This window comes from Coregonus clupeaformis, unplaced genomic scaffold (assembly GCF_020615455.1).
Source record: "Coregonus clupeaformis isolate EN_2021a unplaced genomic scaffold, ASM2061545v1 scaf2285, whole genome shotgun sequence".
NCBI classification, from domain to species: domain Eukaryota; kingdom Metazoa; phylum Chordata; class Actinopteri; order Salmoniformes; family Salmonidae; genus Coregonus; species Coregonus clupeaformis.
The window spans coordinates 7,396-34,582 of record NW_025535739.1 but is presented as its reverse complement, the minus strand read 5'-3'; the positions used below and the strand labels follow the sequence as shown (position 1 = coordinate 34,582).

General features: G+C 46.1%; 2 protein-coding genes and 1 long non-coding RNA gene across 3 annotated transcripts; all 3 read left to right on the top strand.

Annotated features, from left to right (window-relative positions):
- Nucleotides 1-8,397: 8,397 nt before the first annotated feature.
- LOC121562606 (neoverrucotoxin subunit beta-like) lies at nt 8,398-10,282 on the top strand. Its single transcript, XM_045219334.1, has 3 exons — nt 8,398-8,707; nt 9,407-9,453; nt 9,590-10,282. Exons 1-3 carry the CDS (start codon nt 8,697-8,699, stop codon nt 10,162-10,164), a joined length of 633 nt encoding a protein of 210 aa, XP_045075269.1. The 5' UTR covers nt 8,398-8,696; the 3' UTR covers nt 10,165-10,282.
- Nucleotides 10,283-10,798: 516 nt separating this feature from the next.
- LOC121560283 (NACHT, LRR and PYD domains-containing protein 1 homolog) lies at nt 10,799-12,903 on the top strand. The gene is made up of 5 exons (XM_045219333.1): nt 10,799-10,854; nt 11,462-11,499; nt 12,142-12,206; nt 12,339-12,553; nt 12,740-12,903. Exons 3-5 carry the CDS (start codon nt 12,199-12,201, stop codon nt 12,901-12,903), a joined length of 387 nt encoding a protein of 128 aa, XP_045075268.1. The 5' UTR covers nt 10,799-10,854; nt 11,462-11,499; nt 12,142-12,198.
- Nucleotides 12,904-13,522: 619 nt separating this feature from the next.
- Nucleotides 13,523-18,507, top strand: LOC123488416. Its single transcript, XR_006660060.1, has 3 exons — nt 13,523-13,584; nt 13,669-13,698; nt 18,480-18,507. It is a non-coding gene; the product is annotated as an uncharacterized LOC123488416 (long non-coding RNA).
- Nucleotides 18,508-27,187: the final 8,680 nt, after the last annotated feature.

Below are 27,187 nucleotides of genomic sequence, written 5' to 3'. Positions count from 1 at the left end.
CTGTGTTAGTTCTCCTCCTAACCTGCTGTGTTAGTTCTCCTCCTAACCTGCTGTGTTAGTTCTCCTAACCTGCTGTGTTAGTTCTCCTAACCTGCTGTGTTAGTTCTCCTCCTAACCTGCTGTGTTAGTTCTCCTAACCTGCTGTGTTAGTTCTCCTAACCTGCTGTGTTAGTTTGCCTCCTAACCTGCTGTGTTAGTTTGCCTCCTAACCTGCTGTGTTAGTTTGCCTCCTAACCTGCTGTGTTAGTTTGCCTCCTAACCTGCTGTGTTAGTTTGCCTCCTAACCTGCTGTGTTAGTTCTCCTCCTAACCTGCTGTGTTAGTTCTCCTCCTAACCTGCTGTGTTAGTTCTCCTCCTAACCTGCTGTGTTATTTCTCCTCCTAACCTGCTGTGTTAGTTCTCCTCCTAACCTGCTGTGACAGTTCTCCTAACCAGCTGTGTTATTTCTCCTCCTAACCTGCTGTGTTAGTTCTCCTCCTAACCTGCTGTGTTAGTTCTCCTCCTAACCAGCTGTGTTATTTCTCCTCCTAACCTGCTGTGTTAGTTCTCCTCCTAACCTGCTGTGTTATTTCTCCTCCTAACCAGCTGTGTTATTTCTCCTCCTAACCAGCTGTGTTATTTCTCCTCCTAACCTGCTGTGTTAGTTCTCCTCCTAACCTGCTGTGTTAGTTCTCCTCCTAACCTGCTGTGTTAGTTCTCCTCCTAACCTGCTGTGTTAGTTCTCCTCCTAACCTGCTGTGTTAGTTCTCCTCCTAACCTGCTGTGTTAGTTCTCCTCCTAACCTGCTGTGTTAGTTCTCCTCCTAACCTGCTGTGTTAGTTCTCCTCCTAACCTGCTGTGTTAGTTCTCCTCCCTAACCTGCTGTGTTAGTTCTCCTCCTAACCTGCTGTGTTAGTTCTCCTCCTAACCTGCTGTGTTAGTTCTCCTCCTAACCTGCTGTGTTAGTTCTCCTCCTAACCTGCTGTGTTAGTTCTCCTCCTAACCTGCTGTGTTAGTTATCCTCCTAACCTGCTGTGTTAGTTATCCTCCTAACCTGCTGTGTTAGTTCTCCTCCTAACCTGCTGTGTTAGTCTCCTCCTAACCTGCTGTGTTAGTTCTCCTCTAACCTGCTGTGTTAGTTCTCCTCCTAACCTGCTGTGTTAGTTCTCCTCCTAACCTGCTGTGTTAGTTCTCCTCCTAACCTGCTGTGTTAGTTCTCCTCCCTAACCTGCTGTGTTAGTTCTCCTCCTAACCTGCTGTGTTATTTCTCCTCCTAACCTGCTGTGTTAGTTCTCCTCTAACCTGCTGTGTTAGTTCTCCTCCTAACCTGCTGTGTTAGTTCTCCTCAACCTGCTGTGTTAGTTCTCCTCCCTAACCTGCTGTGTTAGTTGTCCTCCTAACCTGCTGTGTTCGTTCTCCTAACCTGCTGTGTTAGTTCTCCTAACCTGCTGTGTTAGTTCTCCCCTAACCTGCTGTGTTAGTTCTCCTCTAACCTGCTGTGTTCGTTCTCCTCCTAACCTGCTGTGTTAGTTCTCCTCCTAACCTGCTGTGTTAGTTCTCCTCCTAACCTGCTGTGTTAGTTCTCCTCCTAACCTGCTGTGTTAGTTCTCTCCTAACCTGCTGTGTTAGTTCTCCTCCTAACCTGCTGTGTTAGTTCTCCTCCTAACCTGCTGTGTTAGTTCTCCTAACCTGCTGTGTTAGTTCTCCTCCCTAACCTGCTGTGTTAGTTCTCCTCCCTAACCTGCTGTGTTAGTTCTCCTCTAACCTGCTGTGTTAGTTCTCCTAACCTGCTGTGTTAGTTCTCCTCCTAACCTGCTGTGTTAGTTCTCCTAACCTGCTGTGTTAGTTCTCCTCCTAACCTGCTGTGTTAGTTCTCCCTCCTAACCTGCTGTGTTAGTTGCCTCCTAACCTGCTGTGTTAGTTCCCTCCTAACCTGCTGTGTTAGTTTCCTCCCTAACCTGCTGTGTTAGTTCGCCTCCTAACCTGCTGTGTTAGTTCTCCTCCTAACCTGCTGTGTTAGTTCTCCTCCTAACCTGCTGTGTTAGTTCTCCTCCCTAACCTGCTGTGTTAGTTTCCTCCTAACCTTCTGTGTTAGTTCTCCTCCTAACCTGCTGTGTTAGTTCTCCTCCTAACCTGCTGTGTTAGTTCTCCTAACCTGCTGTGTTAGTTCTCCTAACCTGCTGTGTTAGTTCTCCTCTAACCTGCTGTGTTAGTTCTCCTCCTAACCTGCTGTGTTAGTTTTCCTCCTAACCTGCTGTGTTAGTTCTCCTCCTAACCTGCTGTGTTAGTTCGCCTCCTAACCTGCTGTGTTAGTTCTCCTCCTAACCTGCTGTGTTAGTTCGCCTCCTAACCTGCTGTGTTAGTTCTCCTCCTAACCTGCTGTGTTAGTTCTCCTCCTAACCTGCTGTGTTAGTTCTCCTCCTAACCTGCTGTGTTAGTTCTCCTCCTAACCTGCTGTGTTAGTTCTCCTCCTAACCTGCTGTGTTAGTTCTCCTCCTAACCTGCTGTGTTAGTTCTCCTCCTAACCTGCTGTGTTAGTTCTCCTAACCTGCTGTGTTAGTTTGCCTCCTAACCTGCTGTGTTAGTTTGCCTCCTAACCTGCTGTGTTAGTTTGCCTCCTAACCTGCTGTGTTAGTTCTCCTCCTAACCTGCCACGTTTAACTATCCTAACCTGCCATGTTCATTATCCTAACCTGCCATGTTAATTATCCTAACCTGTCACATTCATTATCCTAACCTGCCACGTTAATGATCCGGTTATGTAAACAGACCATTAGTCCCGACATACCATCACTATCATCACAATGGCAACTTTGAGAAAAACGACTTAGTTGTGCCTGTTGTTCATGCTTGTGTATTCCCTCTCATTGGTTAGAATGGTCCCACCTGATCTCGCCTGCCTTTAATCATTGACAATGTCATAGAGAGAAGGAGTCGGAAATGGGACGCGTCACCGGTGACGTCACCGCTATATCCGCTTGTTGCCCTAGTGCACAGATTATCCATTATATTGACCAGGTACTATAGTGGCTGCTCTCAGATTATCCATTATATTGGCCAGGTACTATAGTGGCTGCTCTATCAGATTATCCATTATATTGGCCAGGTACTATAGTGGCTGCTCTCAGATTATCCATTATATTGACCAGGTACTATAGTGGCTGCTCTACAGATTATCCATTATATTGACCAGGTACTCTAGTGGCTGCTCTCAGATTATCCATTATATTGACCAGGTACTATAGTGGCTGCTCTCAGATTATCCATTATATTGGCCAGGTACTATAGTGGCTGCTCTATCAGATTATCCATTATATTGACCAGGTACTATAGTGGCTGCTCTCAGATTATCCATTATATTGACCAGGTACTATAGTGGCTGCTCTCAGATTATCCATTATATTGGCCAGGTACTATAGTGGCTGCTTTCAGATTATCCATTATATTGACCAGGTACTATAGTGGCTGCTCTATCAGATTATCCATTATATTGACCAGGTACTCTAGTGGCTGCTCTATCAGATTATCCATTATATTGACCAGGTACTATAGTGGCTGCTCTATCAGATTATCCATTATATTGACCAGGTACTATAGTGGCTGCTCTCAGATTATCCATTATATTGACCAGGTACTGTAGTGGCTGCTCTCAGATTATCCATTATATTGACCAGGTACTATAGTGGCTGCTCTATCAGATTATCCATTATATTGGCCAGGTACTATAGTGGCTGCTCTATCAGATTATCCATTATATTGGCCAGGTACTATAGTGGCTGCTCTATCAGATTATCCATTATATTGACCAGGTACTATAGTGGCTGCTCTATCAGATTATCCATTATATTGACCAGGTACTATAGTGGCTGCTCTCAGATTATCCATTATATTGACCAGGTACTATAGTGGCTGCTCTATCAGATTATCCATTATATTGGCCAGGTACTCTAGTGGCTGCTCTCAGATTATCCATTATATTGGCCAGGTACTATAGTGGCTGCTCTATCAGATTATCCATTATATTGACCAGGTACTCTAGTGGTTTAATAATCTGATAGAGCAGCCACTATAGTACCTTGTCAATATAATGCAACCAGGTAGACTAGCTGTTGTTATGGAGTCAGCTAATGGGGATCCAACCAGGGAGACTAGCTGTTGTTATGGAGTCAGCTAATGGGGATCCAACCAGGTAGACTAGCTGTTGTTATGGAGTCAGCTAATGGGGATCCAACCAGGGAGACTAGCTGTTGTTATGGAGTCAGCTAATGGGGATCCAACCAGGTAGACTAGCTGTTGTTATGGAGTCAGCTAATGGGGATCCCAACCAGGTAGACTAGCTGTTGTTATGGAGTCAGCTAATGGGGATCCAACCAGGTAGACTAGCTGTTGTTATGGAGTCAGCTAATGGGGATCCAACCAGGTAGACTAGCTGTTGTTATGGAGTCAGCTAATGGGGATCCAACCAGGTAGACTAGCTGTTGTTATGGAGTCAGCTAATTGGGATCCAACCAGGTAGACTAGCTGTTGTTATGGAGTCAGGGGATCCAACCAGGTAGACTAGCTGTTGTTATGGAGTCAGCTAATGGGGATCCAACCAGGTAGACTAGCTGTTGTTATGGAGTCAGCTAATGGGGATCCAACCAGGGAGACTAGCTGTTGTTATGGAGTCAGCTAATGGGGATCCAACCAGGTAGACTAGCTGTTGTTATGGGGTCAGCTAATGGGGATCCAACCAGGTAGACTAGATGTTGTTATGGAGTCAGCTAATGGGGATCCAACCAGGTAGACTAGCTGTTGTTATGGAGTCAACTAATGGGGATCCAACCAGGTAGACTAGCTGTTGTTATGGAGTCAGCTAATGGGGATCCAACCAGGTAGACTAGCTGTTGTTATGGAGTCAGCTAATGGAGATCCAACCAGGTAGACTAGCTGTTGTTATGAAGTCAGCTAATGGGGATCCAACCAGGTAGACTAGCTGTTGTTATGGAGTCAGCTAATGGGGATCCAACCAGGTAGACTAGCTGTTGTTATGGAGTCAGCTAATCGGGATCCAAATCAAATTAATAACATATTGGACTGTGCATGTTTAAATGCAACATGAAGTCTCTGTTTGAACTTTGACCACAGACAATAAAAGTGTTGTCATTGTTAATGTTTGGAAATATTGACTGTTCTGTTATTTCTTAGTGTAGCTAAGTGAGCTGTGACTCGAAAATGAGTCTCTCTGGGGAGAGAGAGGAGGGGACCACTGCCTCTAAAATGAGTCTCTCTGGGGATAGAGAGGAGGGGACCACTGCCTCTAAAATGAGTCACTCTGGGGAGAGAGAGGAGGGGACCACTGCCTCTAAAATGAGTCTCTCTGGGGAGAGAGAGGAGGGGACCACTGCCTCTAAAATGACTCAAGACACCAGTTCTAAGAGGTAAGAGTTTAATTGTATAATATACAGGTCTCTTAAAATATCAAACTAATGAAGAGAAAAGTGTTCACAAATTACATCAAATGTAGGCCTATATCATTCATTTAAAAGGCCAAAACCGATTTACCAATTGCAGACTGTAGCTTTATAAAGAAACATCAGGACTTCTATGAGTTCAGCTATACAGTTGTTGAAATGATGTAGATGAGGTATTGATGAGATATTGATGAGGTGATCTGCCTCCCTGTTTTGTTCAGTGTCCAGAAGCCCAGAGCAGAGTCACCTACCCCCAGCCTGCTATCAATGAAGAGTGATCAGCCACCTGCTTTCAGCCAGGAACCCTTACCAGATGACAATAAGGAAGTGGAGAGTTTGGACAGTGAGGATGCATTAAAGATCACACACAACCTTCTGGACAGAAGAAGTAAGACTGTGTTTCATACAATATTACAAAGAACGGTACAAAGGCCCCTCTAACACACACACACACACACACACACACACACACACACACACACACACACACACTCACACACAAACTTATGAGTCCCAACTCTCATTGTTTTCCTACAGGTCAAACTCTTCTGACAGTCCAACAAGACATTAAGGCTAAACTGAAACACAAGTATCAACACATATCTGAAGGAATTGGACACCATGGAAACCAAAGTCTGTTAAAGGACATCTACACAGAGCTCTACATCACAGAGGGTGGAAGTGGAGGGGTCAATTATGAACATGAGGTGAGACTGATAGAGATGGCATCCAAGAAACAAACCACACAAGAGACACCAATCAAATGCAACGACATCTTCAAGCCTTTACCTGGACAAGACAAACCTATCAGAACTGTGCTGACAAAAGGAATCGCTGGCATTGGAAAAACAGTCTCTGTGCAGAAGGTCATCCTTGACTGGGCAGAGGGAAAAGCAAATCAGGACGTTCATTTCATGTTTCCTCTTCCTTTCCGTGATCTGAACCTGAAAAGGGACCAATACAGTCTGATGCAACTTCTTTCCCACTACTTCTCAGAGCTGACAGAGATTGACAACATTGAAGATGGTGAAACCAAAACTGTTTTCATTTTTGATGGTCTGGATGAGTGTCGACTTCCTCTAGACTTCAAAAACAATGAGAGGTGCTGTGATGTCACGAAGCCAACCTCAGTGGACGTGCTGCTGACAAACCTCATCAAGGGGAATCTGCTTCCCTCTGCTCTCCTCTGGATAACCTCACGGCCTGCAGCAGCCAATCAGATCCCACCTGAGTGTGTTGACCAGGTGACAGAGGTACGAGGGTTCAATGATCCACAGAAGGAGGAGTACTTCAGGAAGAAAATCACAGATCAGAATCTGGCCAATGAAATCATCAAACACATGAAGACATCAAGGAGCCTCCACATCATGTGCCACATGCCAGTCTTCTGTTGGATATCAGCCACTGTCCTTGAGATGATGCTGAAAGAGGCAGAGAAGGATGAAGTCCCCAAAACTCTGACCCAGATGTTCACACACTTCACGCTCATCCAAATCATTGTGAAGAACAAGAAGTACAACAAAGCCACAGAGACAAACCCAAAGGAACTGTCTCAGTCAGACAAAGAGATGATCCTGAAACTGGCAAAGCTGGCTTTCCAACAGCTGCAGAAGGGCAACCTGATCTTCTATGAGGAGGACCTGAGAGAGTGTGGCCTTGATGTCACAGAGGCATCAGAGTACTCAGCATTGTGTACAGAGATCTTTAAAGAAGAATCTGGGCTGAACCAAGACAAGGTCTACAGCTTTGTGCATCTGAGCATTCAGGAGTTTCTAGCAGCAGTGCATGCTTCAGAATCATGTCTGGACAAGAAAGAAAATGTTTTCCCCCCCAAAGCAGTCACTAGTTATGGTGATGATGATTCCTCTGACGATGACTATGATGAAGCAGCCACTCCAACCCTACTCCGAAATGTCATCACACAACAGTACAGAGACATGAAGTCAGACCCGTTGTATGACTTAAACACGAGAGCAGTGGACCAGGCCTTGAAGAGTGAGAATGGACACCTGGACCTGTTCCTCCGCTTCCTTCTGGGTCTCTCACTGGAGTCCAATCAGAATCTGTTACGAAGCCTTCTGACACAGACAGGAAGTACAACACAGAGCAATGAGGAAACAGTCGAGAGAACAGTCAGGTACATTTCAGACAAGATCGAAAGGGAATCCTCACCAGAAAGGATCATCAACTTGTTCCACTGTCTGAATGAACTTGGTGCCAACTCTCTAGTTGAAGACATGCAAACCTCCCTGCGATCAGGAACTCTTTCAGAAACAAGACTAAAACCTGACCAATGTTCAGCCCTGGCCTACCTGTTACTGATGTCAGAGGAGGTGCTGGAGGAGTTTGACCTGAAGACATACACCACATCAGAGGAAGGTTATCAGAGGTTGCTGCCGGTAGTGAAAACCTGCAAGAGAGCACTGTAAGTTCTGCTATTGAGTTGATGTATACATTATCATTATTCTGAAGGATTTGTATATCTAACAGATGATCTCCTCTCTCCAGACTGTCTGGCTGTAAACTCACATATGAATCCTGTGAGACTCTGGCCTCAGCTCTGCAGACACCAAACTCCCCCCTGAGAGAACTGGACCTCAGCTACAATGACCTGGGAGACAGAGGAGTGGAGCTGCTCTGTGTTGGACTAACCAGTGCACTCTGCAACATACAGACACTAGTGTGAGTTAACTTTCTTCAGTATGAGTTATTATGTGGATGTTTCAGACATTTGTTAATCATGTGCTCTTCTGTCCTCTAGTCTAGGTCAGTGTGGTCTGACAGAGGGTTGCTGTTCAGATCTGGCCTCAGTCCTGAGTTCACCCAACTCACAACTGAAACAACTGGAGCTGAGAGACAATGACCTGCAGGACTCAGGAGTTACACTGCTGTCTGCTGGACTGGAGGATCCAGACTGTAATCTACACACACTGGGGTAAGTACAGCTGTTTCAGTCAGGTCGGTACTGAGCTTAGTAAAAGAAATACTCTGAAAATCTGATGTTTCATGACAATGTTTGTGTCATGGACAAATATATGGGTGTCCTACAAGATGATTGACACCAGTCCACCAACCTAGACAGCTGTTGTGTCTCTCTGTAGGCTGTCTGGCTGTCTGGTCACAGAGGAGGGCTGTGCTGCTCTGTCTTCAGCTCTGAGGTCAAACCCCTCCCACCTGAAAGAGCTGGACCTGAGCTACAATCACCCAGGAGACTCTGCAGGGGGACTGCTTTCAGCTGCTCTGGTGGATCCCACAGATAAACTGATGAAGCTGAAGTAAGTCAGAATAGATGTCCTAATAGTGTGAGCAGTGGTTGTGTCCTATGTAGTGTAGTAGGTTCAGTAACATGAGGACATGATGGTAGAATACAGGGGAAGTTTACCCAGCAGGCTTAGCACTCCAACACAGCATACATCATCACCACATGAATACTCTTCTTCTGCATCTCTGATATCCTGTTGGAATTGTACTCTGTTCTGTATGCAGTAGGTAGGATAGAATACCTGTATGTCTCTAGTAATGAATTGTACTCTGTTCTGTATGCAGTAGGTAGGATAGAATACCTGTATTTCTCTAGTAATGAATTGTACTCTGTTCTGTATGCAGTAGGTAGGATAGAATACCTGTATGTCTCTAGTAATGAATTGTACTCTGTTCTGTATGCAGTAGGTAGGATAGAATACCTGTATGTCTCTAGTAATGAATTGTACTCTGTTCTGTATGCAGTAGGTAGGATAGAATACCTGTATTTCTCTAGTAATGAATTGTACTCTGTTCTGTATGCAGTAGGTAGGGTAGAATACCTGTATGTCTCTAGTAATGAATTGTACTCTGTTCTGTATGCAGTAGGTAGGATAGAATACCTGTATGTCTCTAGTAATGAACTTGGATAGTGCACCAGAACACAACAATATGGTTTAAATGCTGACTGCTTTATTAGGTCTTTGTCAGTCAATAACCTGTTTCTCCTACAGTGTGGATCATGGTGGAGAGTTCAGGCTGAAATCAGGGCTGAGGAAATGTAAGTCTCTGCAATCCTAATCAACTACATCTTCAGAACCATAGTGATATAGTAACTAATCAATACTTGTTCTCTACCTACAAAACTACATTTTATATGAAGATGTGGTTTGATTAAACTCTCCTTTTGTCTACAGATGCATGTCATCTCACCCTGGACCCAAATACAGCAAACCCAAACCTGATACTGTCTGAGGGGAACAGGAAGGTGACACGGGTCGAGGAGGAGCAGCATTATGAAGACCATCCAGACAGATTTGACCATCATCCCCAAGTTCTCTGCAGAGAAGTCTTATCTGGATCTCGTTATTACTGGGAGATGGAGAGGGATGATGACATGGCTCACATTGGTGTGGCGTACAAAGGAATGCAGAGGAAGGGAGAGGAGAAGGACAGTTGGATTGGATACAACAGGAAGTCCTGGTGTTTATTCTGCTCTGACAGAGGTTATGCCTTTTACCATGCTGGAGTCATCAGATTCTTCCCTGGTCCTATTTCTAACAGAGTTGGAGTGTATCTGGACTGGCCAGCTGGTACTTTGTCCTTCTATAGTGTGTCCTCCTCTGGTACACTGACACACCTTTACACAGAACACACCACATTCACTGAACCCCTCTATCCAGGGTTTGGGTTTGGGTTTGGGTTTGGGGTTTACTCCTCCTCCTCCTCAGTGACCCTGTGTCAGATAGATGACCAACACATTCAAAGGTGAGTCATAGCAATGTTTTATCATGTGTTTTCCTCTGGAATCATTCCTACAATTAGATTAGTAGTGGTGTGTTTTAATGTGTTCTGTTGGACCTACAGACAGTTAGATTAGTAGTAGTGGTGTGTTTTAATGTGTTCTGTTGGACCTACAGACAGTTAGATTAGTAGTGGTGGTGTGTTTTAATGTGTTCTGTTGGACCTACAGACAGTTAGATTAGTAGTAGTGGTGTGTTTTTAATGTGTTCTGTTGGACCTACAGACAGTTAGATTAGTAGTGGTGGTGTGTTTTTAATGTGTTCTGTTGGATGTACAGATGTTTCCTCTCCTATGTCTCACTGTAGTGTCAGTTTCACTCTAACCACAAGAGGGCATCAGAACCTGTTAAAATTATACCTGGTGACTTCACGTCTCTAGGGGCTTTCATCAAGATAAGTAATGTCACCATCAGTATTGACTTCATGGAAGTTGACATAGTGTTATGTCACATTTGGCAATGCACCCTACATAGGGAGCTGTTCTGTCACCCTTTATACACCCTTTGTATTGCTTATGAAGACTGTATGTATGCTATATAAAGCCTTTATAAGTTGTATTTAGTTTAATCACAGTCTATCCATCTGCTTTCCCAACACCAGAGACCATGGTGGAGAGTGTTGTATCAAGCCTGGACCTGAGAACACCAGAGACCAGATATGTGAGTGTTAACTGGTAATTGTTTTAAAATCAAAATACGATTAAAGCGTTCTTGAGTCCCAGGCAAGGAACACAATCATGATCTATTTGGTCAAAACAAACTTAAAGGTAGAGTCAGCAATATGATGTAGATGCACAAAGTAAACATCATAGTGGGTAAACTTCTACAACAACTAAGGGCGTTGGAGCACGATGCTAAACTCCTCTGTTTTGGTCCCGTGGCTACCACGCTGTAAGAGAGTGAAGAGAACCCGTGCACATGGGCAGATACTGTGTGAGAGAGAAGTCAGGCATCTTGCTCATCACAATATCTGCGGTGCTGCTCGTACAACATAATTTAGCTGACTCTACCTTTAAGCTCTCATCCTGGGATCTACCAGAAATTAGGCCCCCAACATCTCCAAAACATGGACCAGAACCATGTTGTTTCCTGCTTCCACAAACATTCATTAATATAACACTAATGTCAGATTATGGTATGATAATGAGTGTACATTCTGAGACTGTTGCTCACTTACATTCATTTTTATTACAAGTCTGTTTAATATTTATTAATTCATTATTACATGAGATTGTCCGTTTTAAATAACAACTACTTTTGACTTCAGGGATTCCTCAGAGCTGTAAGACTTGTGACCATGTTGAGGTAAGTCATAATGTCAATTCTCACTTTTACATACCTTCAGGAGTCAGGCACAGTCTGAAAGCCAGGTGTGTACTGACCAACCATTCATACTGGGATATAGACAGCCCTGTGTTCTGCTTTAGTAATATAAACACAGTCTGAAAGCCAGGTGTGTACTGACCAACCATTCATACTGGGATATAGACATTCCTGTGTTCTGCTTTAGTAATATAAACACAGTCTGAAAGCCAGGTGTGTACTGACCAACCATTCATACTGGGATATAGACAGTCCTGTGTTCTGCTTTAGAAATATAAACACAGTCTGAAAGCCAGGTGTGTACTGACCAACCATTCATACTGGGATATAGACAGTCCTGTGTTCTGCTTGTAGGAATGCAGGATTTTAACTGTTGTCATATTGTTTCATTAGACAGTTTAATTGGATCAATCACCAGCATTCCATGTAACATTGAATAAATACATTAGATTAGTTAACCTGTTAATGGGCCAGTTTCCCGGACACAGAATAAGCCTAGTCCTGGACCTTAAAGAACGTTCTATTGAAACCTCCATTGATCATGCTTTAATTCCAGCACTACACTCAATCTGTGTCCAGGAAACTGGCCCCATATGTATAACTGACATGCTTGTCCTTGTTCAGGACTCCACACACTGGCTTCAGATTGAACCCTTGACTTCCACTGTCCAGGGAGTGACAATGTTCAGGTAAAATAACTACTTTTAACATTTAATTCCACTTGCTAGTGTATTTCCCCATTACCTTTGGGAATAGGCTTCTAATCCAACCTCTCCATTTGACGATTGACCCTCTCTACCATATCTTGTTGTTGCCCTCAGGCACAGGACACCCAAAGGGCGTTATGAGTGCACAGTGTCTGGGCTCCGCTGGGTGTGTGACAGAGATGTCATTCTGAAGTATCACTTCAGGAACTGGGAACCCTACAGTCAACTTCTGAAAGACATGCAGTACGGACAAGGTGGTCCATTGCTGGACATCACTATGGAGTTAGGTGAACTGGAGGAAGTTCATCTGCCACACTTTGTCTGTTTAGGTAAAACCATATAGACATAGTATTCAGAAAGACATTTCCATGTAACTGAGTTTCACTTCCTGAATGAATGAATGAACTATTCTGGGAGTTTATTTACTGTGATCTGATACTGCATATTCTTTGTGATTTAGTTGGATGAATAATATAATATTTGTCTTTCTGTCTCCTTTTTATTGTGTTGTTCAGGGACCAACCCTTCCCTGAGGAATGAGATGAAGATTCTTCATGTAGAGGAACATGGAGTGTCTGTTGAGGAAGTGCATGAGGTCACCAGATTCCATGCTAAGATTCTCCATCCCAAGTTCTCAGCTATCTCTGTTATACTGAGCTATATCTTTTTTGGAACGTAGATGTCCACTGTGACGTGGTCCTCTATATGGCAGTAAAAAAGGCAAACAGTAATTCCACGGCTGTACCTGCTCCTCAGAAACTCCAGTCAGAAAGAGGTGAGGCACCATTCTTTAGAGGTGACCTTAACTAAGCAGTGGTACGGTTTATGTTGACACTCATAACATGAAGATAATAGTTTGTTGCTAGTTTTCTGAATAATGTTTGAATAAGACTATACATTGATTGGCTGTGTATTTCATGCCGTTTCGCAGGCTGTGGAACAACAGGAAAAGTCTCAAGGGTCTTCAAGGGTTCTCATCTCAAGACCGGAGCAGGCCTTCAAACTGAATAGTTTCTTCAGACTGAACATTCCCCAGTTCTACCGCCATCAATCCACAGGTACAGTTTTAATAGACTAAGAACATGAATCTGACATTTTAAGTCACATTTCTATCCATTGCTCTCTCTTGTTCGATGGCTCTCAATTCATGGCTTTATTGGCATGGGAAACATATGTTTACATTGCGAAGCAATCTTTCTCTCACTCTCTTTCCATCTCTCTCTCCAGAAGATTCATCTCATACATAGAGACTCCACACCAAGCTTTTTCAGGCGGTTGTGAAAATGACAGGGGTTGAGCATTGAGATGGAGTTATTCGGTGATGATGAGAGGATTGCATGGAAAGAAGTGGTATCACAAGGTAGGAGCATATGTCAATCATAACTTTGTACTTATGTAACAGATGCTATTTAAGTGATATAACCTCATTTTATTTATCTTTCAGATGAATACATCACTGCCACCCATTCAACAAGTAAGTAAACATGAGTTACAGTGCATTCAGAAAGTATTCAGACCCCTTGAATTGTTCCACATTTTGTTACGTTACAGCCTTATTATAAAATGGATTAAAGTGTTCTCCCTCATCAATATACACACATACCATAATGACAAAGCAAAAAAAACATATTTATAAAAACTAAATAAATAATGAAATATCACATTTACATAAGTATTCAGATCCTTTACTCAGTACTTTCTTGAAGCACCTTTGGCAGCGATTTCAGCCCCCGATTCTTCTTGGTATGACGCTATCAAGCTTGGCACACCTGTATTTGGGGAGTTTCTCCCATTCTTCTCTGCAGAAGCTCTGTCAGGTTGGATGGGGAGCGTCGCTGCACAGCTATTTTCAGGTCTCTCCAGAGATGTTCGATCGGGTTCAAGTCCGGGCTCTGGGCTGGGCCACTCAAGGAAACTCAGAGACTTGTCCCGATGCCACTCCTGCGTTGTCTTGTCTATGTGCTTAGGGTAGTTGTCCTGTTGGAAGGTGAACCTTGGCCCCAGTCTGAGGTCCTGAGCGCCTAGACCAGGTTTTCATTAAGGATCTCTCTGTACTTTGCTGAGTTCATCTTTCCCTCGATCCTGACTAGTCTCCCAGTCCCTGCCGCTGAAAAACATCCCACAGTATGATGCTGCCACCACCATGCTTCACCGTAGGGATGGTGCCGGGGTTCTTCCAGATGCGACGCTTGGCATTCCAGGCCAAAGAGTTCAATCTTTAGCTTCATCAGACCAGAGAATCTTGTTTCTCATGGTCTGAGAGTCCTTAGGTGCCTTTTTTTTGCAAACTCCAAGCGGGCTGTCATGTGCCCTTTTACTGAGGAGTGGCTTCCGTCTGGCCACTCTACCATAAAGGCCTGATTGGTGGAGTTCTGCAGAGATGGTTGTCCTTCTGGAAGGTTCTCCCATCTCCACAGAGGAACTCCTGGAGCTCTGTCAGAGTGACCATCGGGTTCTCAGTCACCTCCCTGACCAAGGCCTTTCTCCCCCGCTTGCTCAGTTTGTCCGGGCAGCCAGCTCTAGGAAGAGTCTTGGTGGTTCCAAACTTCTTCCATTTAAGAATGATGGAGGCCATTGTGTTCTTGGGGACCTTCAATGCTGCAGAGCTTTTTCGGCACCCTTCCCCATATCTGGGCCTTGACATACCTGTCTCGGAGCTCTAAGGACAATTCCTTCGGACCTCATGGCTTGGTTTTTGCTCTGACATGCACTGTCAACTGTGGGACCTTATCTATACAGGTGTGTGCCTTTCCAAATCATGTCCAATCAATTGAATTTACACAGGTGGACTCCAATCAAGTTGTAGAAACATCTCAAGAATGATCAATGGAAACAGGATGCACCTGAGCTTAATTTCGAGTCTCATAGAAAGGGTCTGAATACTATAAATGAGGTATTTCTGTCTTTTTATTTTTAATACATTTGTAAACATTTACAAAAACCTGTTTTCGCTTTGTCATTGATGGGGTATTGTGTGTAGATTGATGAGGAGAAACATGTAGTTAATCCATTTTATAATAAGGCTGTAACGTAACAAAATGTGAAAAAAGTTAAGGGGTCTGAATACTTTCCAAATGCACTGTACAAACCAATGGCTTGAGGGCCAGTCGCACATGGTTTACTGTTGGACTAGTCCTGATTATAAAAGGCTGTCTAAGAACAATGACATCTCCTCCAGGACTTGATGTAGATTAGCCTGGTTCTGAATGACATCTCCTCCAGGACTTGATGTAGATTAGCCTGGTTCTGAATGACATCTCCTCCAGGACTTGATGGAGATTAGCCTGGTTCTGAATGACATCTCCTCCAGGACTTGATGTACATTAGCCTGGTTCTGAATGACATCTCCTCCAGGACTTGATGTACAGTGGGGAGAACAAGTATTTGATACACTGCAGATTTTGCAGGTTTTCCTACTTACAAAGCATGTAGAGGTCTTGTCATTTTTTTTCATAGGTACACTTCAACTGTGAGAGACGGAATCTAAAACAAAATCCAGAAAATCACATTGTATGATTTTTAAGTAATTAATATGCAATTTATTGCATGACATAAGTATTTGATACATCAGAAAAGCAGAACTTAATATTTGGTAGAGAAACCTTTGTTTGCAATTACAGAGATCATCACGTTTCCTGTAGGTCTTGACCAGGTTTGCACACACTGCAGCAGGGATTTTGGCCCACCTCTCCATACAGACCTTCTCCAGATCCTTCAGGTTTCGGGGCTGTCGCTGGGCAATACGGACTTTCAGCTCCTCCAAAGATTTTCTATTGGGTTCAGGTCTCCGAGACTGGCTAGGCCACTCAGGACCTTGAGATGCTTCTTACGGAGCCACTCCTTAGTTGCCCTGGCTGTGTGTTTTCGGGTCGTTGTCATGCTGGAAGACCCAGCCACGACCCATCTTCAATGCTCTTACTGATGGAAGGAGGTTGTTGGCCAAGATCTCGCGATACATTGCCCCATCCATCCTCCCCCTCAATACGGTTGCAGTCGTCCTTGTCTCCTTTGCAGAAAAGCATCCCCAAAGAATGATGTTTCCACCTCCATGCTTTACGGTTGGGATGGTGTTCTTGGGGTTGTATTCATCCTTCTTCTTCCTCCAAACACGGCGGAGTGGAGTTTAGACCAAAAAGCTATATTTTTGTCTCATCAGACCATGACCTTCTCCCATTCCTCCTCTGGATCATCCAGATGGTCATTGGCAAACTTCAGACGGGCCTGGACATGCGCTGGCTTGAGCAGGGGGACATTGCGTGCGCTGCAGGATTTAATCCATGACGGCGTAGTGTTACTAATGGTTTTCTTTGAGACTGTGGTCCCCAGCTCTCTTCAGGTCATTTACCAGGTCCTGCTGTGTGGTTCTGGGCTGATCCCTCACCTTCTTCACGATCATTGATGCCCCAAGAGGTGAGATCTTGCATGGAGCCCCAGACCAAGGGTGATTGACCATCATCTTGAACTTCTTCCATTTTCTAATAATTGCGCCAACAGTTGTTGCCTTCTCACCAAGCTGCTTGCCTATTGTCCTGTAGCCCATCCCAGCCTTGTGCAGGTCTACAATTTTATCCCTGATGTCCTTACACAGCTCTCTGGTCTTGGCCATTGTGGAGAGGTTGGAGTCTGTTTGATTGAGTGTGTGGACAGGTGTCTTTTATACAGGTAACGAGTTCAAACAGGTGCAGTTAATACAGGTAATGAGTGGAGAACATGAGGGCTTCTAAAGAAAAAACTAACAGGTCTGTGAGAGCCGGAATTCTTAATGGTTGGTAGGTGATCAAATACTTATGTCATGCAATAACATGTAAGTTAATTACTTAAAATCATACAATGTGATTTTCTAGATTCCGTCTCTCACAGTTGAAGTGTACCTACTGTAGATTAGACTCATCTCCTCCAGGACTTGATGTAGATTAGCCTGGTTCTGAATGCCCCAATGACATCTCCTCCAGGACTTGATGTAGATTAGCCTGGTTCTGAATGACATCTCCTCCAGGACGTGATGTAGATTAGCCTGGTTCTGAATGCCCCAATGACATCTCCTCCAGGACTTGATGTAGATTAGCCTGGTTCTGAATGCCCCAATGACATCTCCTCCAGGACTTGATGTAGATTAGCCTGGTTCTGAATGACATCTCCTCCAGGACTTGATGTACATTAGCCTGGTTCTGAATGACATTTCCTCCAGGACGTGATGTAGATTAGCCTGGTTCTGAATGAAATCTCCTCCAGGACTTGATGTAGATTAGCCTGGTTCTGAATGCCCCAATGACATCTCCTCCAGAACGTGATGTAGATTAGCCTGGTTCTGAATGACATCTCCTCCAGGACTTGATGTAGATTAGCCTGTTCTGGACATCTCCTCCAGGACGTGATGTAGATTAGCCTGGTTCTGAATGCCCCAATGACATCTCCTCCAGGACTTGATGTAGATTAGCTTTGTTCTGATTGACATCAACTCCAGGACTTGATGTAGATTAGCCTGGTTCTGAATGCCCCAATGACATCTCCTCCAGGACTTGATGTAGATTAGCCTGGTTCTGAATGCCCCAATGACATCTCCTCCAGGACTTGATGTAGATTAGCCTGGTTCTGAATGACATCTCCTCCAGGACGTGATGTAGATTAGCCTGGTTCTGAATGCCCCCAATGACATCTCCTCCAGGACTTGATGTAGATTAGCCTGAGTTCTGATTGGACATCAACTCCAGGACGATGTAGATTAGCCTGGTTCTGAATGTCCCAATGACATCTCCTCCAGGACTTGATGTAGATTAGCCTGGTTCTGAATGACATCTCCTCCAGGACTTGATGTAGATTAGCCTGGTTCTGAATGACATTTCCTCCAGGACGTGATGTAGATTAGCCCTGGGTTCTGAATGAAATCTCCTCCAGGACTTGATGTAGATTAGCCTGGTTCTGAATGCCCCAATGACATCTCCTCCAGGACGTGATGTAGATTAGCCTGGTTCTGAATGACATCTCCTCCAGGACTTGATGTAGATTAGCCTAGTTCTGAATTCCCCAGCATCTTTTTCTACGTCTGTGAAAACCGACCCAAAATATGAATGAAACAGTAGTGGTGTGATGTGTTCATTGATGCAGGTTGTTATTGTTACAGAATGTGTTCTTAATGCAAAGATTAATAATACAATGAAGACTTTTACTGTAGGTCACTCTGAAAGACGCTCTGTTTCTAAATGTCTGAAATGTGAATGAACAAATGTAGTTATTTTATAACCTGCCTCATCTCAGGTGCTGTGTTGGGGGCAGGGCGTCCGGTGAGAGCAGTCTGACTGGTTTCTGCAGAGCAGCAGCTGCGTTCTGCTACGGACAGAGTTTGTGAGACGAGTGTCAGGACCTGTCCTGGAAGGTCTGCCTGGACGGACTCCTGCAACACACAGTCATCAACCAGGAGGAAATGGAGTCAGCAAAGGTGATAGCTGAGAGGGCAGAGAAGGCAGTGACATCATCGACATGGTGTTGAGAAAAGGAACTGAGTCATGTTCCAGGATGATAAACCTTCTTGGGGGAGCTGGACCCCTGTCTTTGGTCACAGCTTCAGAACAACAGTTGTAGCCAACCCCTGGGTGTGGGGAGACCAGGCAGAATAGACAGGCAGGGTGGTTCAACATGTTCTTGTTGTCTGTTGCTTTAATTCAGGCTCCTAAAATGTACAGAAAATGTCAATCAAACATGACCACTATAATAGCAATAAACTAACCAAAGGTCCAGCCACACAGCCTCTCTCTCCTTCTGCAGCCTCCTGGAGGTGTGGATCTTCTAGCAGGAGGATCAGTTAGTCCTCCACTAGGTACCTAGCTGGACCCCTATCTAGCAGGAGGGTCAGTTAGTCCTCCACTAGGTACCTAGCTGGACCCCCTATCTAGCAGGAGGGTCAGTTAGTCCTCCACTAGGTACCTAGCTGGACCCCTATCTAGCAGGAGGGTCAGTTAGTCCTCCACTAGGTACCTAGCTGGACCCCCTATCTAGCAGGAGGGTCAGTTAGTCCTCCACTAGCGTACCTAGCTGGACCCCTATCTAGCAGGAGGGTCAGTTAGTCCTCCACTAGGTACCTAGCTGGACCCCTATCTAGCAGGAGGGTCAGTTAGTCCTCCACTAAGTACCTAGCTGGACCCCTATCACTAGCAGGAGGGTCAATTAGTCCTCCACTAGGTACCTAGCTGGACCCCTATCTAGCAGGAGGGTCAGTTAGTCCTCCACTATGTACCTAGCTGGACCCCTATCTAGCAGGAGGGTCAGTTAGTCCTCCACTAGGTACCTAGCTGGACCCCTATCTAGCAGGAGGGTCAGTTAGTCCTCCACTAGGTACCTAGCTGGACCCCTATCTAGCAGGAGGGTCAGTTAGTCCTCCACTAGGTACCCTAGGTATGGACCCCTATCTAGCAGAACATGTTGATACAACTCTGTCTCTCTCTCACATCAACACACCTACCTACCTGATGTCTGTGTATTTTAAACTTTAGATTTTAAATGTCATTGTATACGCATTATAAGCATGTATTGTATACGCATTGTAAACATGTATTGTATACGCATTGTAAACATGTATTTGATGTTATTGGAATTTACTTACTGTATTTGCATACTCACTGTGAATGTGTCCGGGAAAATGGCTCTGAGAATTTGGCATTCAACTTAAAACCACAGAAATGTATTTTATGAATATATTGTACAGTGTTGGCCTGATAGAGGTTAATGAGAGGGGCTGGATATCAACACAACCACCTCAGTCTATCAGCAGTTTTCTCAGTGAGAGCACATTGACCATTGACAGACATAAGGAGCTGCTCAACCTCTCACCCCTTTACCAATGACTTGAGAGTGGCTGAAGGACATATAAGGAGCTGTGCAACCTCTCACCCCTTTACCAATGACTTGAGAGTGGCTGAAAGGACATATAAGGAGCTGTTCAACCTCTCTCCCCTTTACCAATGACTTGAGAGTGGCTGAAGGACATATAAGGAGCTGTTCAACCTCTCTCCCCTTTACCAATGACTTGAGAGTGGCTGAAGGACATATAAGGAGCTGTTCAACCTCTCTCCCCTTTACCAATGACTTGAGAGTGGCTGAAGGACATATAAGGAGCTGTTCAACCTCTCACCCCTTTACCAATGACTTGAGAGTGGCTGAAGGACCAATCAGCCCCCATCTATACACAATGTTTTACTAAATGTTTTATAACGTTGTATTTTCTATGTGTATCTACCTGCCCAGGGACTACAGCTAAATCTGGCACATTTACAGAAATGTTGATTGATGCTGCAGTATCCCTGTCAAATACATGTTGTCGCATGTCAATTAAAAGGAATGTATTGTGACTTAGAATATTGTTTAACAATATGGAAAAAAGCAATAAAGTCAACCGCCTTTATAGCACAAATAATATTATAGCACTGACATTTGTTAACAGCATTGAAAGTAATGATTACTAGACAGTTGTCATGGTAACAGCAGTAATACAAATAACATTATTTATGATGCTACTATTAATAATAATATTATAATAATCAATTTTAGAAAACACTTTAAAATCCCATCGTTAATTAGATTAGATGAGTTTATTAGTCACATGGAGAGGGACGCAACATCTGGTGCTCTGGGCTCCAACAGCGCAGGTCAAAATAAATCAAATCAAATCAAGAGAAGTGAATGAGACAAGATAAAGATGATAATAATATGTAGACATTTACAACTGGGTGGTGGAGGGGGCAGGGTAAGAGTCTGTTGGGTGGTGGGGCAGTGTAAGAGTCTGTTGGGTGGTGGGGGCAGGGTAAGAGTCTGTTGTTGGGTGGGGGGCAGGGTAAGAGTCTGTTGTTTGGGTGGGGGGCAGGGTAAGAGTCTGTTGGGTGGTGGGGGCAGGGTAAGAGTCTGTTGTTGGGTGGGGGGCAGGGTAAGAGTCTGTTGGGTGGTGGGGGCAGGGTAAGAGTCTGTTTTTGGGTGGGGGGCAGGGTAAGAGTCTGTTGGGTGGTGGGGGGCAGGTAAGAGTCTGTTGGGTGGTGGGGGGGGGCAGGGTAAGAGTCTGTTGGGTGGTGGGGGGGCAGGGTAAGAGTCTGTTGGGTGGTGGGGGGCAGGGTAAGAGTCTGTTGGGTGGTGGGGCAGGGTAAGAGTCTGTTGGGTGGTGGGGGGGGCAGGGTAAGAGTCTGTTGGGTGGTGGTGGGGGCAGGGTAAGAGTCTGTTGGGTGGTGGTGGGGGGCAGGGTAAGAGTCTGTTGGGTGTGGTGGTGGGTGGGCAGGGTAAGAGTATGTTGGGTGGTGGTGGTGGGGGGCCAGGGTAAGAGTCTGTTGGGTGGTGGTGGTGGGGGCAGGGTAAGAGTCTGTTGGGTGGTGGTGGTGGGGGCAGGTAAGAGTCTATTGGGTGGTGGTGGTTGGGGGCAGGGTAGAGTCTGTTGGGTGGTGGTGGTGGGGGCAGGGTAGAGTCTGTTGGGTGGTGGTGGTGGGGGGCAGGGTAAGAGTATGTTGGGTGGTGGTGGTGGGGGCCAGGGTAAGAGTCTGTTGGGTGGGCAGGGTAAGAGTCTGTTGGGTGGTGGTGGTGGGGGGCAGGGTAAGAGTCTGTTGGGTGGTGGGGGCAGGGTAAGAGTCTGTTGGGTGGTGGGGCAGGTAAGGTCTGTTGGGTGGTGGGGGCAGGGTAAGAGTCTGTTGGTGGTGGGGGCAGGGTAAGTGTCTGTTGGGTGGTGGGGGGCAAAGAGTCTGTTGGGTGGTGGGGGCAGGGTAAGAGTCTGTTGGGTGGTGGGGCAGGGTAAGAGTCTGTTGGGTGGTGGGGCAGGGTAAGAGTCTGTTGGGTGGTGGTGGGGGGCAGGGTAAGAGTCTGTTGGGTGGTGGGGGCAGGGTAAGAGTCTGTTGGGTGGTGGGGCAGGGTAAGAGTCTGTTGGGTGGTGGGGGCAGAGGTAAGAGTCTGTTGGGTGGTGGGGGCAGGGTAAGAGTCTGTTGGGTGGTGGGGGCAGGGTAAGAGTCTGTTGGGTGGTGGGGGCAGGGTGAAGAGTCTGTTGGGTGGTGGGCAGGGTAAGAGTCTGTTGGGTGGTGGGGGCAGGGTAAGAGTGTGTTGGGTGGTGGTGGTGGGGCAGGAGCCCAAGAGTCTGTTGGGTGGTGGTGGTGGGGGGCAGGGTAAGAGTCTGTTGGGTGGTGGGGGGCAGGGTAAGAGTCTGTTGGGTGGTGGTGGTGGGGCAGGGTAAGAGTCTGTTGGGTGGTGGGGCAGGTAAGAGTCTGTTGGGTGGTGGTGGTGGGGGCAGGGTAAGAGTCTGTTGGGTGGTGGTGGTGGGGGCAGGGTGAGTCTGTTGGGTGGTGGTGGTGGGGGCAGGGTAAGAGTCTGTTGGGTGGTGGGGGCAGGGTAAGAGTCTATTGGGTGGTGTGGGGGCAGGGTAAGAGTCTGTTGGGTGGTGGGGGCAGGGTAAGAGTCTGTTGGGTGGTGGGGGCAGGGTAAGAGTCTGTTGGGTGGTGGTGGTGGGGGCAGGGTAAGAGTCTGTTGGGTGGTGGGGTGGGGGCAGGTAAGAGTCTGTTGGGTGGTGGTGGTGGGGGCAGGGTAAGAGTCTGTTGGGTGGTGGGGGCAGGTAAGAGTCTGTTGGGTGGTGGTGGTGGGGGCAGGGTAAGAGTCTGTTGGGTGGTGGTGGTGGGGGCAGGGTAAGAGTCTGTTGGGTGGTGATGGTGGGGGCAGGGTAAGAGTCTGTTGGGTGGTGGTGGTGGGGGCAGGGTAAGAGTCTGTTGGGTGATGTGGTGGGGGGCAGGGTAAGAGTCTTGTTGGGTGGTGGTGGTGGGGGCCGGGTAAGAGTCTGTTGGGTGGTGGTGGTGGGGCAGGGTAAGAGTCTGTTGGGTGGTGGTGGTGGGGGGCAGGGTAAGAGTCTGTTGGGTGGTGGTGGGGGCAGGGTAAGAGTCTGTTGGGTGGTGGTGGTGGGGCAGGGTAAGAGTCTGTTGGGTGGTGATGGTGGGGGGCAGGGTAAGAGTCTGTTGGGTGGTGGTGGTGGGGGCAGGGTAAGAGTCTGTTGGGTGGTGGTGGTGGGGCAGGGTAAGAGTCTGTTGGGTGGTGGTGGTGGGGGCAGGGTAAGAGTCTGTTGGGTGGTGGTGGTGGGGGCAGGGTAAGAGTCTGTTGGGTGGTGGTGGGGGGCAGGGTAAGAGTCTGTTGGGTGGTGGTGGTGGGGGCAGGGTAAGAGTCTGTTGGGTGGTGGGATGGTGGGGGCAGGGTAAGAGTCTGTTGGGTGGTGGTTGGGGGTAGGTAAGAGTCTGTTGGGTGGTGGGGGGCAGGGTAAGAGTCTGTTGGGTGGTGGGGGGGCAGGTAAGAGTCTGTTGGGTGGTGTGGGGGGGCAGGGTAGAGTCTGTTGGGTGGTGGTGGTGGGGGGCAGGGTAAGAGTCTGTTGGGTGGTGGTGGTGGGGGCAGGGTAAGAGTCTGTTGGGTTCTCCACAGCGTCTCCAGACTCGGTCACGTCTGTCACGTGCTCAGTGTGAACCTGCTTTCGTCTGTGAAGAGCACAGGATGCCAGTGGCGAATTTGCCAATCTTGGTGTTCTCTGACAAATGCCAACGTCCTGCACGGTGTTGGGCTGTAAGCACAACCCCCACCTGTGGACGCCGGGCCCTCATCCTACCCTCATTTAGTCTGTTTCCTGACCGTTTGAGCAGACACATGCACATTTGTGGCCTGCTGGAGGTCATTTTGCAGGGCTCTGGCAGTGCTCCTCCTGCTCCCTCCTTGCACAAAGGCGGAGTAGCAGTCCTGCTGCCTGGGTTGTTGCCCTACTCACGGCCTCCTCCACGTCTCTGATGTACTGGCCTGTCTCCTGGTAGCGCCTCCATGCTCTGGACACTACGCTGACAGACACAGCAAACCTTCTTTGCCACAGCTCGCATTGATGTGCCATCCTGGATGAGCTGCACTACCTAAGCCACTTGTGTGGGTTGTAGACTTGGCTCTTGCTGACCACTAGAGTGAAAGCACCGCCAGCATTCAAAAGCGACCAAAACATCAGCCAGGAAGCATAGGAACTGAGAAGTGGTCTGTGGTCACCACCTGCAAAACCAGTCCTTTATTGGGGGTGTCTTGCTAATTGCCTATAATTTCCAACTGTTGTCTATTCCATTTGCACAACAGCATGTGAAATGTATTGTTAATCAGTGTTGCTTCCTAAGTGGACAGTTTGATTTCACAGAAGTGTGATTGACTTGGAGTTACATTGTGTTGTTTAAGTGTTCCCTTTATTTTTTTGAGCAGTGTATTTTGACTACATCAGTGCATTTGTTACGATAATAATCCATATAAAGTACAGTAATTTGTTAAATTAGAGGTACGTGTGAAAGTGAAAATATTGTGTAAATCCTATAAAAGACTGAGATGATGGAAATCCAATGAGAGATGGCTGATCTTGCTCTGTTGGAAGATCTGGCACCGGCTGCATTTCACAGAGAGCACGTTTTAGAGACAGGTGGGACTTTTTTAGCAGAAAGTACAGATTGGCTCATCAGATATCGTTCCCAAAACCAATCTTATAGGATCTTTGCGAGGATTTAAGACCTACTTTAGAAAGGCAAACCCATGCCATTCGGGTGCACGTCAAAGTGTTATCCATCCTCGAGTTTTTGGCAACGGGCACTTTTCAGCCGAGCTTTCCGATCGGCAAGCGGCGTCTCACATCCCGATGAGTCAATGTTTTGGATGCAATCATCAGCAAAACGTACTGTAACGATACAATTTCCACCATCGCGCAACAGGTTAAGAGGGGTTTCTTTGCATCAATGGGTATTTTTGGGGGTTTGCAGAGTCATTGTATATCATTGGTTACCCATCCTATCATGTTACCACACAGATATGACCGTCTAGCGTCCTTCCTTGGGCCCTCCTTGGTAACACTGCGAAACATCACTAAATCAAATCCTGAAATAAAGAATAAAAACCCACTTTTAAGATAAAAATATGAATTTATGGCCTGAATACTTGCATTAAGTGTATGAAGACTTTACATTGCATACATATATATACTATAAACCTATACGTGGTGAACCCGCCCACTGTGTTGAAATAGGAAGTACATTTATAAGGAAGTAGAGGACAAAATGGACACTATCGCGAAAGAAAAATGTTTCTGAGGTTTGTAGCGGTTCTTTACAATTTTATGTAGAAAAGTGTTTTGTAAAAGTTAGGCCATCGCAGAGAGAGGTGATTTAGGGGTAAGATATCCGTAGAATTGTTAAGTCATTAAATACTGATTTCAACGTTCAATGTCGATCATTTTAGGCTTGCTTACATTGTCGTTGATTCATATTGATTAGCCTAGTCAATATGAATCAATGTTATATTATAGGCTACAGGGCTATGAGGTAGGGTATGGGCGATTGACTGCACATGATCGTGATTATTATATTTGCCGGAGAAAGACGTGTTTCAGGTAAACTAGTTTCTATGAAAAAAAGTCCGTCTCGTCAATTCGGCCAAGTAAAAGTGACGTGCAGCAATGGGCATTGAAACGTTTTTTTCCGAGTACCAGTTGCACTGAAGTCGAAAGTCGGATTGTTCCCAGTTGTTTTCAACGCAGCATTAGGTTGAGAAAGATTTGTGGTGACACAGCTCAGAAAGGTGGTCAACTGTTTTGCTCACTTCAGGTGGATGGTCACTAGTTACCACAGACACAAAGTCAGAAGGCCCTTACGGGACCAATCATTAGGTTGCGGGCAACGCTGCATTCTCAACTGGCATATCTCAAGTTCGAGTTTTGAGGACCAAATAACGAAATACATTCGGGAACAAGAATTGGCAACGTCACAAAAATTCAGAACATTAGGACAATACTAAAGTCTTGGGCAAAAGGGTAAGTTGACGTTTTTAATTTTTAGATAACTAGTATTTAACTTTTGCTATTCTCATCTAACATGAGCTAGCTAGCAAGCATAAGGGTTTGCCAAACAGTGTGGCATGAGATACACTACATGACCAAAAGTATGTGGACACTTCCTTGTCGAACATCTCACTTCCAAAATCATGGGCATTAATATGGAGTTGGTCCCCCCCTTTGCTTCTATAACAGCATCCACTCTTCTGGGAAGGCTTTACACTAGATGTTGGAACATTGCTGCAGGGACTTGCTTCCATTCAGCCACAAGAGCTTTAGTGAGGTCGGGCACTGATGTTGGGCGATCATGCCTGGCTCGCAGTCGCTGTTTCAATTCATCCCAAAGGTGTTCGATGGGGTTGAGGGCAGGGCTATGTGCAGGCCAGTCAAGTTCTTCCACACCGATCTCGACACAACCATTTCGGTATGGACCTCGCTTGTGCACGGGGCACTGTCATGCTGAAACAGGAATGGGCCTTCCCCAAACTGTTGCCACAAAGCTGGAAGCACAGAATCATCTAGAATGTCATTATATGCTTTAGCGCTAAGATTTCCCTTCACTGGAACTAAGGGGCCTATCCCGAACCATGAAAAACAGTACGCCAAACCCAAATTTGTCCATCGGACTGCCAGATGGTTAAGCGTGATTCATCACTCCAGAGAACATGTTTCCCACTGCTCCAGAGTCCAATGGCGGCCGAGCTTTACACCACTCCAGCCGCTACGCTTGGCATTGCGCATGGTGATCTTAGGCTTGTGTGCAGCTGCTCGGCCATGGAAACCCATTTCATGAAGCTTGTGCTGACGTTGCTTCCAGAGCAGTTTGGAACTGCCCCGGTAGTGAGTGTTGCAACCGAGGACAGACGATTTTTACGTGCTACTCGCTTCAGCACTCGGCGGTCCCGTTCTGGGAGCTTGTGTGGCCTACCACTTCACAATAACAGCACTCACAGTTGACTGCCGCAGCTTTAGCAGGCAGACATTTGACGAACTGACTTGTTGGAAAGGTGGCATCCCATGACAGTGCCACGTTGACATGACAGTGCCAAGTCACTGATATCTTCAGTAAGGCCATTCTACTAAAAAAATGTTTGTCTATGGAGATTGCATGGCTGTGTGCTCGATTTTATAC